This window comes from Lampetra fluviatilis, chromosome 1 (assembly GCF_964198595.1).
Source record: "Lampetra fluviatilis chromosome 1, kcLamFluv1.1, whole genome shotgun sequence".
In the NCBI taxonomy this organism is placed as follows: Eukaryota; Metazoa; Chordata; class Hyperoartia; order Petromyzontiformes; family Petromyzontidae; genus Lampetra; species Lampetra fluviatilis.
Window position 1 is genome coordinate 20,335,677 of NC_136275.1, and position 15,001 is coordinate 20,350,677.

Below are 15,001 nucleotides of genomic sequence, written 5' to 3' on the forward strand. Positions count from 1 at the left end.
CAAAGCCGGGCATTGAAGGGATTTTTTTTGTGAATAAAGAAAGCGTCAAGATGTGCTGCCTGGCTGCCCGGATGGCTGAGTGGTACACTCCGAGTGACTTAACTGGTTGGTACGCATCGGCTGGCTGGCTGGTACGCATAGGCTGCTGGATGGTATCTGGAGGCTGGGTGGGTGGTATGTATAGGCCTTCCGTCATCAGTGAGGATCTGTCCCATGCTTGGCACACCGGTGTTGCTGACTGGTGCATACATATACAATAGTTTATGAATGGCTGGTAAACGCAGGGTGCTGGCTGACACATGTATGAGTTCTAGATGGCTGATACAAGTGGTTTTGTGCAATGCGATAACAACTGATACATATCATCTATATGCTTTGTGAATACCTTAATGTACTGAGCAATCCGTGGACACATTGACATTGTGCAGTAGCCTATATGGAATTCAGACTATGCTGTGAATATGGAGTGGAGCGGTGGCACTTGTGTTCAGCGGACTGCGCCATCAACTAGAGACGTGAGTTCAATTCCTGGCGAATTGAACAGTCACGCCCCAAACCACCCACCCCCCGTCACCAATCTGCACTAACCAGCATGGTAAAGTATGGTCAAACAGCCCTATAACTACACATCATGGGGAGGCTTTTACTCAGCAATGGATTGACAAAAGACAGGACTGTCATGTATGTTTATTAATTTATTCAGTCGATATATCGACAATTTAATCAAGCATTCGTAAAATAGAACAGTGGAATTGATGGATGCTTTATTGGTATATCGGTAATACACAATTATTTTATTGAATACCTATTGAATATTCAATTTATACAATTTACTATTTACTACTATTATTTTTTATTATTAGTTCTTTCGGTAAAGTTACGGAAATAGAAAATAAAAGCAAACCCACGACGTTTCCATTGCCTGAATAAGACTGCTTGTGTTGCGATCGAAACGTCGTGGGTTTTTTGCTTTTATTTTAGATTTTTTGTTTTCTATTTACGTGACTTTACCGAAAGAACCAAGAATATGAATTCCTGCAGTCACGAAAGTTTTAAGTCTAGATACTACTATTTTATTAAATTTTACCAGGTAAGGCCCACTCTAGTTCAGAAGCGACCTGGTCACAAATAAACGCGTGTTTATTCTAAATATGGAGGGGAAAAATCGGAGTAAAAAAAATTGTTTATATACGAAACATGAATTCTACAAACACACACAAGATGATCATGAACTTCAAATGTTGGCATTCCATAGCGGATAAATCAATAAACTAATACATGCCCAATCACTATAGCAACCAGCTTAATCCAGTGGTGACACTTCGTACGCAACTTGGTCCATGTAGCTGCTGCTCCAAAGTTTTGGAACCAACTGGGGTCTTCTCTGGGGATCATCACTCTGCTATCACTGGACTCTTTTAGACAGACATTATTGAGGTCGAAAATAATGTACGTAATTGTTTTGTAACATAATTTGGTTTAATTTTACATTTTTAATAATGTATATCTTATTAATTGTTGCTGCTTGGCCTAGTCACCCTTGACAAAGAGCTGTATAGCTCGAAGGGTAATTAACTCGGATAATAGAGTTATGACCTCCAGTGGTTAACATCTGTGATAAAGAGCTTCACAGCTCATCGGAATTCCTCCTGAAAAAATAAATATTCTGATTCTGACGTGCGGCCCATAATCACGCCCCCTTTTCACTCCCCACACCCCTAACCCCGCCCCTCACCCTTCACTCCAACCCCCCAACCCCTCCCCTTCCCCCCACCCCCCGCCCCTCACCCTTCACTCCAACCCCCCAACCCCTCCCCTTCCCCCCACCCCTCACCCTTCACTCCAACCTCTAACCCCGCCCCTTCCCCCCACCCCCCGCCCCTCACCCTTCACTCCAACTTCCCAACCCCTCCCCTTCCCCCCACCCCCCGCCCCTCACCCTTTACTCCAACCCCCCAACCCCTCCCCTTCCCCCCACCCCCCGCCCCTCACCCTTCACTCCAACCCCTAACCCCGCCCCTTCCCCCCACCCCCCGCCCCTCACCCTTCACTCCAACCCCTAACCCCGCCCCTTCCCCCACCCCCCGCCCCTCACCCTTCACTCCAACCCCTAACCCCTCCTCTTCCCCCCACCCCGCGCCCCTCACCCATCACTCCAACCCCCCAACCCCTCCCCTTCCCCCTATCCCCGCCCCTCACCCTTCACTCCAACACCTAACCCCGCCCCTTCCCCCCCCCACCCCGCCCCTCACCCTTCACTCCAACCCCCCAACCCCTCCCCTTCCCCCCACCCCTTGCCCCTCACCCTTTACTCCAACCCCCCCTCCTAACATCACCCCCCTTCCCACCCCACCCCTCTCCTCCCCCCGGCGTAATTCTCCACCACTCCCCCAACCCTCCCACGTAGCCAGCGCCAATCAGCACGCGTCGTTATCCGCGTGGGCACCGCCCCCTCCGCCCCCGCCGCCGCGAGGCGCCACGTCAGTCGTCGCCGACGTCTCGCGCCTTCCGTGCGCCTTCTGTGAGAAGGCCTCGCCGAGAGCGGATTAGAGAGCGGCGCTCTCCGCACGCACACCCCCCCTCCTACCACCATGGGCGGCTCGCAGAGCGTCGAGGTGCCCGGCGGGGGCAGCGAAGGCTACCACGTCCTCAGGGTGAGGGGGACACGCGCGCCGCGCGGCTTGTAAGACGCCTTCCCGATCGCCGAGGACGCCCGCGGAGCCTACCTCCCAACCACCCCCTCCCCGCCGGGGAAAGCACGCAATGCCCGGCCGGTCCGGGTCAGGCCAGGTCGAGGCTTCGCCGTTAGGCCTCGCATTTTTTTTGCGTGATTTTAACGCATTTTTAAATGCTTTGGCGCTAATAGATGGACAAGTGTGTCGATTTAACCTCGATTTAAAAGCCGCTTAGCTTCGAAACACGCATCAGACGCCGCCTTCGTGATTCCTCCGACGCCTTGACAGCTCCGTGTTGACTCGAGCAAGCCGCGGCCCTCCTTCAGTGCGTGCAAATGTTTAAAACTTCGCACAATGCTTGAATGATGCCCCCCCCCGACCTAATCTTTCCCCATAGGTTTGTTCACCCCAGTCTGTTATCAGTATTGTTGTTGTTTTAGTGCTTGAGATCCGCCTCGTTCTCTTAGCAGCCGCCACCGCCATGGCAAAGGTGACAGGGAGTGGCTGTACGATGGACGTACCATAAATGCTTTTACGTTGACGCAAGGCCATAATTCACCTTAAGGACTGTCCATCTGGTTACCAGAGAGAGCTCTATGTTTTGCTACAATGCCTACGTCTCGCGAAATTTACCCAACTATATTTACACGCGAAATGTAACATTTGCACAATTATTGATGGTGCGGCTTATGGCAACGGTAGTGGTATGGTAAACTTCTTTCACACCTTTCGTTGCCAATCGAATGTGCGGGTCTCTACTTACCTGATTAATGCATGCTCACCAGGACTTACCTACCCAACCGTGGTCACTACCTACCTGATGCCGATGACTACCTGATGTAAACAGCGTGGTTGTCCTCTTGATGTGCTGAACAATAATGAGCTTGCGCATGCTTGCATAACGTGTGCCTCTGGTTGTTTTCAGAGGAAAACACGCTATGTGTCGTGTTTAACCACCATTCATTCAATATGTGTCTGTATGTATTTTGAACTTCGTTCGCACCGTACGTAGCCAACCGTGCTAATCTGTGTTTACAGGTACAGGAAAATTCTCCAGGACATCGAGCAGGTCTGGAGCCCTTCTTTGATTTCATTGTATCAATTGGAAACACGAGGCTGGTGAGCTGATGTTATTTGAATGAATATCAATGTCACGAGCTACTGATTCAGCGTTTGAACATTACAACGTTTTCGTTCACAGTACATGTGAAAACATTATTTGTATTCGCGAATAACATAACGTTGATAGATCAACTAAGTTTGGAATAACGCCAGAAATTAACGTATCAAAGTGAACCAAGATTGTTAGGTTCGAAATGTTTTGTTTTGAAAAGGTTTTTAAATAAGATGTTTACAGTAAGCTTCATTCTATGGGGTACATGGGGGGAGTGATGGTTACAGTTAAAACAAAAACAAGTGGAAAAACAAAAGTAGAATGGGGGTTAAGACGTAGAATGCGTGGTCTGTTTTTGTTCTTAAAAGTAGAGTATTTAACGGGTGAGAAGCAGCTAATAATAAAATGTGCAATTAAAGCCATGAATGAGTGTAGAATACCATTCCTCCATTCCTTTCTCCCTTTTTCGTAAACACAGTTTTATCTGCAACCTCCGTAATCTGCGCAGGAATAGCGACGTTAACCGTACTCATTGTTGCGAATTGATGTGGCCAGGACAGGGACAACGAGACACTGAAGGACCTGCTGAAGGCCAACGTGGAGAAGCCGGTACGAATGTCCGTGTTCAGCAGCAAGACGCTTAAGGTTCGCGATGTTTCCATCACTCCCAGCAACCTGTGGGGTGGCCAGGGCTTGCTCGGCGTCAGTATCCGCTTCTGCAGCTTTGAGGGTGCCAACGAGAACGTCTGGCACGTCCTGGTGAGCATGCATTGCCCCCACACACTTGCATGGACCACATGGTGCATGAGCAGACATTTGAATCTGTGGATTAGTGGGATTACGTGGATGAAGTATATGAACTACTGGAAGTATTTATGTGGCTTATGTGTCAAATGGGACACACATTGTGAGTAGCTCAGCCACATGTGGCTTTACAGAGTTGAAGCCTCTCAAACATGGGAATAGTGGGAACTTATGATTTCTCGAATAACATGATATCTATTTAAGAATCTAATTTGTCCTTCAGTTAGTCACAGTTCTTGAGCATTTTTTGTCAAACAAAATTGAGTGGAGGCTCAATCTTTTGGAAGTAACCAGAAATGTATATTGATGGTTATAACTGATGACCTTTGAGTTGGGTAAAAGAAAAGGTGATTGACAATGGTCACCATGCTAATCACTTGGGGAAGGCTTAATCCTGCAGTAGATAGATCATGGTTGATGATGAATGAGTGGTTTCCCACCTCACAGGCAAAGCAGTCTTGCAAGTCATGTAAAAAGTGACCGGGTGTTTGGAGCACCAAGCCAATCAGTCTTAGGTGACTCATGCATTTTTATCTACTATTTTAGAATTACCTACTATAATCACTCAGAAATGTCTGTCTGTCCCGCGCGTGACATCACTCCACATGAGGCCCACCCCCCCTCATTAATTTTCATGAGTGGGTGGATGTTTACACTAACGCAGAGGAAGGTTGTAAAATTGCTTCAAATATGACGTTTTTTTACAGAAAGTGACGGTAAAAAAGAAATATTCGCAGCACAGTGCTACATCCGTGCGTGACGTTACTGCAAAAGAGCCCCCCCCCTTCATTAATATTCATGCCCGCGTGGAAATTTACACTAACGCACAAGAAGTTTGCACACTCCACATGCCCCCCCCTCCCCTCATTAATAATCATGAGCTGAACAATTTTTCTATTGAATATTTCAGATTTACTGCAATATATACCCGTCCTTGGATGGGCAAAAAAGCTCGTAGAAATAGAATCATCGCATTGGTAACATGGGCTCATAGCAGTGTGTCTTTTATTACTACTATAATGAGCCAAGTAGGTCTGTTTGTGTGTAACGTCACTCCACATGCCGCACCCCCCCCCCACCCGTCGTTAATATTCATGAGCGGGTGGATTTTTCTACTCGTGCAGAAAAAGGTCGAGCGGAAATATTTTTTTTCGCAAATTCATTTTAATTTTGGCGTTTATTTAAAGTGAATCTAATAAATAATTATACACAGCAACAAAGTGGATTTGGTCTCTATTTATTTCCTCAGCACTTGAGACAAGAGTTAAGTCTAATTTATGCTTATACGCTATGGTAAAATAGACATTTCTCGGTGATTTTCCAGATATTGTATCGAATTCCAATTTATTTCAACCCCAGCGACCGAAAGCAGAAGAGAATAAAGTATCAGAGCAGTGAATTTAAACAAATTGAAGGTCAGTTATATACAGTGCTACAGTGACATGAAGTGAGGTGTTTTATGAGGTATTTTGTGCAAGAATCACTGCCATTAATACAGTGCTACAGTGAAATGCAGTGACGTGTTTGATGACATACTTTCGTGCAAGATTCACTGCCATTAAATTGACACAAGATACAATTATACTCCGCTCAATTTTTTTAAAAATATTACAGCTTCCGTCCTAGGACGGGCAAATATTTCAGCTTCCGTCCTAGGACGGGCAAACAAGCTAGTGTATGTATAAACACCGTCTTCATATATTATGGAGATTTATAATTGTAAAAAAATGTACCAATGTGTTTAGGACTTGGAGCCACACTCACCAGCTGCTCTGGCAGGACTGCGTCCTTTCTCAGACTACATCATTGGAGCCGATGCCGTGTTAAATGAGGTAATTGTCTTGACCTTTTGTACTGCAATTATCACGCGTTGTTGATTCGTCTTAATATTAGTGATAACCTTTGGTGAATATGAAGAGCAACATAGGAATAAATATAATAACCTGCATTGCTAAAGTACATTGCTAAAGTACAGGAGCTCCACGGTGGCAAGATTTTAACTACCTATGCAGGAGATCGTTGGTTCTATCACATCCCTGACATTTGCTGTATATTTGGACTTTGCATGTCTCTCCCCGTGGTCGTGTGAATTTTTCACCGGATCCTCCGATTTTTCCCTCCACATTTAGAATCAACATGCGTTTAGAGTATTTGGCTGCTGTAAAATTCCACGTGATAAGCCACTTGGTTGAGCTATCATTTGTGGCCAGGTCTTTTCTGAAAATGGGTTTCATACCTCAGTGGGCCTCACCTGGTAAAATAACAAAATTGTTTTAGTTTACATTGACATGCGTATCCATTCTTTGCATCTTTTTTAGTCCGAGGATCTGTACACTATGATCGAATCCCATGAGGGAAAGCCTCTCAAGCTTTACGTGTACAACAGTGACATTGACAGCTGCCGAGAGGTGGTAATCACACCCAATGGGGCCTGGGGTGGTGAGGGCAGGTGAGTTTATGCATTTGTAAACTATGTTGCAAATAATGAAATAAAACAATGGAGATAAATTCAAAAGGAGAGAAGTACGGAATGATGCACAGTGATATATTTTATTTCGTTTTTATATTGTAGATCATAGTGCTGTACATTGTGATTATGGTGTTATACTTTCCACGACAGTCTGGGTTGTGGGATTGGCTACGGATACCTGCATCGGATTCCTACACGGCCTTTTACTGAGGGCAAACTCATCAGCCCTTCAACCACAACCAGTGCAAAGGACGGCTTCACTGAGGTGTGGTCAAGCTTCCTTCCCCACTGTTTTATTTGCACTTAATTTTCCTGAATATTGGTACCAATAAAACCCATTAAATAACGTGCACATATAGCTGATTAATACTCTTTGGTTTTTTCGGTGAAGTCACGTAGATAAAAAATAAATGAAAAAAACAACTAAATAAATCACGACGTTTCGGGGGCAACACAAGATTACTGTAATTTTGCTGTGACGGTTCCACCTGAAGACGGAAGCTTGTGTTGCCTCCGAAACGTTGTGATTTAATTTAGTTGTTTTTTCATTTATTTTTTACCTACGTGACTTTACCGAAAAAACCAAAGAGTTATGAATCCTTGCAGTCACGAAAACTTAAAATCTAGAGCTGATTCATAACTGGAATATTTTTCTGACTTTTTATTTAATAACCCTGCATCAATAATACATTGAAATGTGCTGTAAATGGAGATCATATAAACCAGTGTAATGAAAACAAAGCTTACTGTCCCTTTGCCTGTGGATTTTTTGTAGGTGTCCCTCTCAGCTGCCAACTCACTGCTGAGCTCCCCAACTCCAGTAAACGTTTCTTCTACCCCGACCATGCTTATCACCATGTCCGGTTTGGAACCAGGAATGGCCAGCCTGCCGCTCAGCACCATGGCTTCCTCCACGCCCCCGTCTGTCACCAGTGCACTGAATGATGGTAAATAGCAGGCATGCACATTTGAACAGTTTTGTAATATAAAAACAAATCTGACGTATCCATGCTTTCTGTTACACAATGGGCCCAATGTTCATGGCGGTTAATGACATTTTATCGCTAATTTCTTGGCTGAAAAGTGGTATCTGCTAAAAGGGGTGTTTTGCCAAAAATGAAAAAGGTGTTTTCCCGTGATAGAAATAGAACTGACGACGTGTTGAAAAACCAAAACACGCTTAATATTCATACAAACAAGTTGGCAGTGAACTTAACCTTTTCTAAAATGTTGCTGTCTTGCATGTCACCCTGCAGGTGTACTGACAATGCCACTCATACCAAGCCATACGAATGCCTCCCTACCTCCTGGTAATTTTTATATATATACACAATTCTGCTCAATAAAAACGTGCGCACCGTAACGTATAATTAAAAAAAAAAATCTTTAAATAAAAATTCTATTCATTGTAGTCATCGACAATATACCGTTAAATGTTATTATTTGGTTCTTTCGGTTAAGTCACGTCTAAAGATTAAATAATAAATTAAATTAAATAATAGAATACGACGTTTTGATTGCAACACAAGCAATCATCATCAGGTATAATGAAATAGCGACATAAAATCTAACCAGAAAACTATAAACAGACATATTAGCAGACAGATATCACCAAGATACATAGAGAGCAACACAGGTAAGAGAGAGGTGATCGTCTCTGTGGGGTGGCCTTAAATAGACAGAGGAGAGCGGACGCAGAGAGAGGGAGGGGGGTTAGAGAAAAAATTAGCATATCAATGAGTGGACAACAAAACGTGGTGCTGCAAGTGCGATGACACGGCAAGCAAGCCTTAAAATCAGTTGCTTGCCGTGTCATCGCACTTGCAGTACCACGTTTTGTCGTCCACTCATTGTCATGCTAATTTTTTCTCTAACCCCCCTCCCTCTCTCTGCGTCCGCCCTCCTCTGTCTATTTAAGGCCACCCCACAGAGACGATCACCTCTCTCTGTTACCTGTGTTGCTCTCTCTATGTATCTTGGTGATATCTGTCTGCTAATATGTCTGTTTATAGTTTTCTGGTTAGATTTTATGTCGCTATTTCATTATACCTGATGATGATTGCTTGTGTTGCAATCGAAACGTCGTATTCTATTATTTAATTTAATTTATTATTTTATCTTTAGACGTGACTTAACCGAAAGAACCAAATAATAATTCCTGCAGTCACGAAAGTTCTAAAATTAAGATTAACCGTAAAATGTGTTTATCTTTTTGCAGGTGTCATGCCTGGCACACTACCAGACTTTCCTTTTACACCATTAAACCTTCCCATCAGCCAGCTTGGAATTGCTGATCCAAATGCAGCAGGTAAGAGGTACACGTTGTTATTCTCCGCTGGAGGATGATATGTATACAACATGCAGTCCGATTAGTAATCAGTTAATTAGTATGTGATTCCTCTGTAAGGAATTGTATTATGCATTACTTAATAACTAAGCCTGTAGCTATCAGAGCGGTTAAAATTATTTGTATTTCTCTCTGAGTGACAACCCTTACTAATTGGCTGTTGGGTGGTGGCGGGTTTAACCACACATATTTACGCGATCTAACCAAAAAAAACCTGTATTATGAATATTGGTTGGGAAAGCCTTCGTGTTAAAGTGAGGAGGTAGTCACGGGATTTTCATTTAAGAGCACTGTGCCAGTAACCACCAAGATCTCGTGATCGTATTTATGTCGCCACTCATGATTAAACCGGTTTCTGAACTATATCGGGGTTTATGGCCTTAGCCATCAACCAGCATATTAGATGTTTCAGTTAATTTGCCAAAATTTTCAGATTATGGAATAAAAAAAAACTATTATTTTTCCTGCCATGATATTAACATCTTAATAGAAGGATGCATGGGAAAGTCCAGCACCCCCTATTTGTGGATAAGAGATCACTGAAAAGGACCTGAAAAGTGGATCTATTTTGTCATCTTACCACGGGGACATTCTCTATACAGGGCGATGCACTGCTCTGAGAGAGTTCTAATGGACATTCCATTTGCGCATGACATGACAACACAATTAGAATAAAATTTGGATAAAGGCAAACAAATATAAATTCCCACAACATTGTATAAACCTGCGAAGCCTATAGTAATTCAACCAACGTGCTTTATTGATTCCAAGACTTCACTATTGAGGTTCCATACAGAATCAAGATAGTCAGTATTTCACAAATTCCAAATGAGTGCAGTGGTGTTATATGCAACGTATGGTCTTTGTTTTTAAAATTGTATCCATCCCATTGCACAATGTTTGCAAGTATCAAATTATACATCGACAATTTAGGTGTCTAGAATAATAAAAAAACAGCATTCTATTTCATTGAATAACAACACTGCATTATGCCTTTCAGGCCTCCCTGCCCTGCACTCATATCCGCCAGTGGTGCCCATTTCCTTCGCGGGCGGCCTGCCCGCATCACTCTCTGCAGTAATTCCTGCATTCCCGACAAGCCTGCCCGATGTGCCGCCGACACAGGAAGCCTTGTCAACCTCACTGCCACCCCCACCGCTGTACACAGCAGCACCAGGCCTGTCCTCCACGCCACCGCCAGAATCGGCCAATACGGACACGCCTTATACGCAGAGCTCGTCATCGCCACCACTGGATGTGGAAGAAACACCCGCAGCCACACTTCCAGCCTCTGAGATGAGCGGAGCAGCCGCCGATAACCTATTATCAACGGAGGAGTCGGGGTAATGGTAGGGCGTCTGTGGATAGGCTTGTGTGTGTGAGTGCGGTATGCTTTTGGTGTAGAGGGTTGTCGGTGTATACATGATATATTTCTACTGTTTGCTGCATTTGAAGGAACGCTGTGTGTGCAGAGCCGCGTCTTTGCAGGGGTACGGTGTGAAGATAAAAATGTCATTTTGAGAATGAAGTACAAATGTTGCTCTGCTGATACATAATAACTGGCATGTTTTTAATGAAAGAGAATGTAGCCTTGCATTAAAATACAATAATTTCTTTTGGTAATATTGAAAGCCCAACATGCCTATCTTTACAAACATTGTTTTAACAGTTCTGTCAAATGTTATTTTTTGCATTCTCAACGGTGCACTTTTTATTACACAAACTGTTAACTTGCTGTACAGGAGACCGTTGAATATCGCGGCAGTTACGTTCTTGTGAAGTTCCGCGAAAGGCAAAACCGCGATGTTCAATACTTAAGCCTTACCTAAATAATGGGGTTAGGTATACGGCAACCAAAAATAGACACCTCACAATTGAAATACTGCACTGTATGCCAAATAGACTAAAAACGAAATCCTTGAAATAAACATGTAAAACCCTATACAAATATTAAACAACAGATACATTAAATACTGAATACTGCACTTACCGATGATCTAAACCAGGTGTGTGTTCGCAAGTGGGGAGCGGTAGCGTCAAGGTTAGCGCGCTGCGCGAGGAACCCGGCCATCCGAGTTTGATTCCCGCTCACGCCCAACACCGGTGACGATTATCTTAATCGGTCCTGGGCATCCCATAGGCCGACTCAGCCTCAAATGAGTGCATGCCTGGTGCGATGTGTAAACATCGCCACTGGGGAGATGACGGCGGCCGGGCATGGTGCTGGCCACCCCCACCCTCTTTGTGTGCCATGCCGGCCTTCATAAGTGCTCACTAATACCCCAACAGTCTGTTAAGGCTATGGGGGGGGGGGTCTTTGTCCGCAAGATTCTTGCACGGCAAAGGTTGAGGGTGCCACTGACTGACTTGCGTCGCTCGCCCGCCCAGCACCACGGTATCAGCCAATGATACAGTCCTTACAAGTCCAGTCGACCCGCGAAAGTCCAAAGCTGACCCCACGATAGCTAAATTGGTATACAAAGAGGTTGGCATGCGATAGGTCGAAGCTGCGAACGATATGCCCGCGATATTCAATGGTCTTCTGTAGTAACACCCATTCAAAGCAAGGGATCGACCTGTTAACTCTGTGTTAAAATTGGTTAAATTAAATCCCCCTCCTTATTGTAAGCAGCCTTAAATACATTACAGTTGCAAAGCTTGTACTGTATATAGATAACTTGAAGATTTTTATAATGGTGTTGTACAGCAATAAAGATGCTGCTTTATGATGTGGGATAAAATAAGAATACATTTTGAATGTGCTTTGGTGATGCCTATTCCATTGACAGCTCGTTTTACTTCATACAATATCTAAGGCATCACATCATCTGCAAAAAAAACACGTAGCTTGCACTACCTGATCAAAACTAGTCAGCAATTGTTTTTCTACTGTGGAGGCAGAACATTGTTCTTTTGTTCTCGGTTGGGATTGGTTTAATTTGTTGCTGTTGGGGAAAAAATAAAGCTATTTATATCTTGATTTGTCTCGGTGTTATTCCTGCGTCGGTGTTAACGATAGTGACGGAATATAAGGGTGTAGTCGACCAGGAACGCTGGCGTGGCTGTATACGACGTCTTCTAGCTGAATCTGATACTGCCACAGCTGTTTTGAATGCTGTACAATTCAATTCACTATTTGATCTGCTGTGGACGTTTGAGCATCCTATACAATAGCAAATGAATGATTTTTATACACTGCAAAATAAGCAGTCAAAAAGCTAAATTGTTACTTAAATCACGACGTTTCGGAGGCAACACAAGCTTCCGTCTTCAGGTGGAACCGTCAGCAAAATTACTGATACAGTAATTACTGATACAGTACTGATACTGATACAGTAATTTTGCTGTGACGGTTCCACCTGAAGACGGAAGCTTGTGTTGCCTCCGAAACGTCGTGATTTAATTTATTTGTTTTCTTTTTTAACCTACGTGACTTTACCGAAAAAAGGGTTACTCTTGCAAAGGCACAATTCGTAGCACATTATACAGATCAATCTCAACTTGGAAATGCCATTTTCAACCAACTGCTGGATGAAGAAGGCCTTCCCAAACAACTGCCATTTTCTGTGATCCAGCGAAGTCGAAATCCGCCCAGCGCTTGTGCATGAGGTAAACTAATCGCGCCATCTCGGTTAACCCAAGGGACCCGTTCCATTCTTTGGCTGCCACTCCGTCACTATTCTTGACCATCAAGTTGCGCTTTCCAGAATAATTCCAACCTGCTGGTGTCTGCCTCTCATTTAACTGGTTTAATATTCGTACAACCTACTTGTACGTTAATAGAGATGTTAACTCCATCGCCTGGTATGTAGGAGGTCATCGGTTTGATCCCGACCCTGATGCCTGTATATTTGGAGTCTGCACGTCTCTCTCCCCTTACGACAGTGCAAATCTTTCGGTCGTTTTTTAACGCACTTCCTGTGATCCAATCGAGCTGACATTTTGCACACAGACTCGTTGTGCGTGACAATTTATTTTCGTGAAATTTTTTTTCCAAAATTTTACACTTTTTAGGATTTTTTTATTTATTTAATTACCAATTGCTTAATGGTGGCAGGCAATCATCTGACCCATAGGTGGCAGCCATCTCAAGCCAGAGGACGAGAGGACTCTCGCCGCCCGTTTCAAAGACCAATGTGGACTGGGTTGTGGCCCATTGAACACGTACTGTAATTTAAAGGATTTATAGTGAAAAACTTTGTTTTTACGGGTTGCATTTTTCCCCCTCCACATTTAGAAACCTGCCATTAGAGTCTTTGGTTTCTAAAAATCCCAACAATAAAAAGCCATTATGTTGAGCTTTAATTTGCGGGCAGGTCGCTTCTGAAAAGAACTTTATAGATCAGTGGGCCTTACCTGGCAAACAAATATATATAAATTTCGATTTAAAGCTTTCGTGACTGCAGGGATTCATCTTCTTGGTTCTTTCGGTAAAGTCACGTAGAAGGGAAGTAACAAAATAATAAAAATAAAACATAATAAAACAATTCTCACGACGTTTCGGCCACAACGCAAGCAGCCGTCCTCAGGCGCCTGAGGACGGCTGCTTGCGTTGTGGCCGAAACGTCGTGAGAATTGTTTTATTATGTTTTATTTTTATTATTTTGTTACTTCCCTTCTACGTGACTTTACCGAAAGAACCAAGAAGACAAATATATATAGTTTAGTTCATGATACATCGCAAACAATGATGGGAATACATTAATATTGATTTACCTGGGCCTTACCTGGTTACTGTTTTAGTTTAACCGTGCCCAAGTGCAAATAACATTTCATCATACCACCACGAGAGGTCACCATTGGGGGCTATATTTGACCGCTGATTACATTTGTGTAGCCCTTTCTCCTCCCACTGCGAAACAACTCGATATATTGTCCCGTGTTCGTCGTAGGGGGTGCCCGGGGGGTGGTTGCCCCCATGCTTCACCACGCTGCCCAGTACGCGTTGGTGAAATGAAAAGGACCGGTTCAGATATCGCTGGCACGCCGAATAACATAAATCTACACTTGAAATTGTACGTGCAAAAGTGACATAATATTAGAGGGAAAAAACCATTCGAATGCCCAAAGACAGCCAGGTTATGAAGCTAAATCAGCCTCTTAAAGATGTGATATCTACAAAAGAGGCACGTTGTATTAATAAGCCCCGTAAACGTAGAAAGTCATTGGGTACGTACGGTGCGAAAGAAGTTCAACATACAGTACATACAATTGGGGTCAACTATGCCCATCCATTTAAAACGTTTTCCAACTCGGGGTTGAAATAAATAACAGCGCATTAGCTGCGCGTGCCTTTCTGTCTGTCTGCAACAGTCGGTGCACAAAGACTCCCGTAAAGATAATGAATCAATCGAACGTGAATGAAACTTTCGTCCAAACTCGTTCGAAACACGATTCAAACAAGAGGGGTGCCATCAGCCAAGCGAATGTTTGAGAGCACTATCCGCTGTGGTCTATCACACCAATGTGCGCACGTAGCTGGATCGGGCCGGGAGACACCGGCTAACGCTTCGTGAATAGCTGAACTCCGATCCACCCACGCCTCGCTGTCCCCCCGACCCCTCCCCCTGCCATCCTGTCGGCGCATGTCA

The 15,001-nt window shown here is 44.0% G+C and overlaps 1 protein-coding gene across 3 annotated transcripts; it reads left to right on the top strand.

Annotated features, from left to right (window-relative positions):
* Nucleotides 1-75: 75 nt before the first annotated feature.
* Nucleotides 76-12,390, top strand: LOC144933857 (Golgi reassembly-stacking protein 2-like). Of its 3 annotated transcripts, XR_013637100.1 has the most exons (12): nt 76-105; nt 2,408-2,654; nt 3,714-3,794; nt 4,345-4,548; nt 6,339-6,425; nt 6,912-7,042; nt 7,214-7,328; nt 7,839-8,010; nt 8,320-8,373; nt 9,282-9,371; nt 10,411-11,630; nt 11,756-12,390. XR_013637100.1 is itself a non-coding variant. In XM_078859086.1 (11 exons), the coding sequence occupies exons 2-11, from the start codon at nt 2,592-2,594 to the stop codon at nt 10,755-10,757; spliced, it is 1,344 nt and encodes a 447-aa protein (XP_078715212.1). In that variant the 5' UTR covers nt 76-105; nt 2,408-2,591; the 3' UTR covers nt 10,758-12,390. The 3 variants fall into 3 exon arrangements, 2 of the variants coding, with proteins under 2 accessions (XP_078715212.1, XP_078715226.1); XM_078859086.1 differs by having other exon boundaries at nt 10,411-12,390; XM_078859100.1 differs by lacking the exons at nt 76-105; nt 2,408-2,654 and adding an exon at nt 2,744-3,000 and having other exon boundaries at nt 10,411-12,390.
* The last annotated feature ends 2,611 nt before the right edge of the window (nt 12,391-15,001 follow it).

Bases quoted from the DNA above. Each gene is read 5' to 3' on its own strand.
- LOC144933857 (XM_078859086.1), top strand. From the start codon at position 2,592: ATGGGCGGCTCGCAGAGCGTCGAGGTGCCCGGCGGGGGCAGCGAAGGC. The intron at 2,655-3,713 runs GTGAGGGGGACA...CTGTGTTTACAG, and splicing joins AAGGCTACCACGTCCTCAGG to GTACAGGAAAATTCTCCAGG. The intron at 7,043-7,213 runs GTGAGTTTATGC...TTTCCACGACAG, and splicing joins GCCTGGGGTGGTGAGGGCAG to TCTGGGTTGTGGGATTGGCT.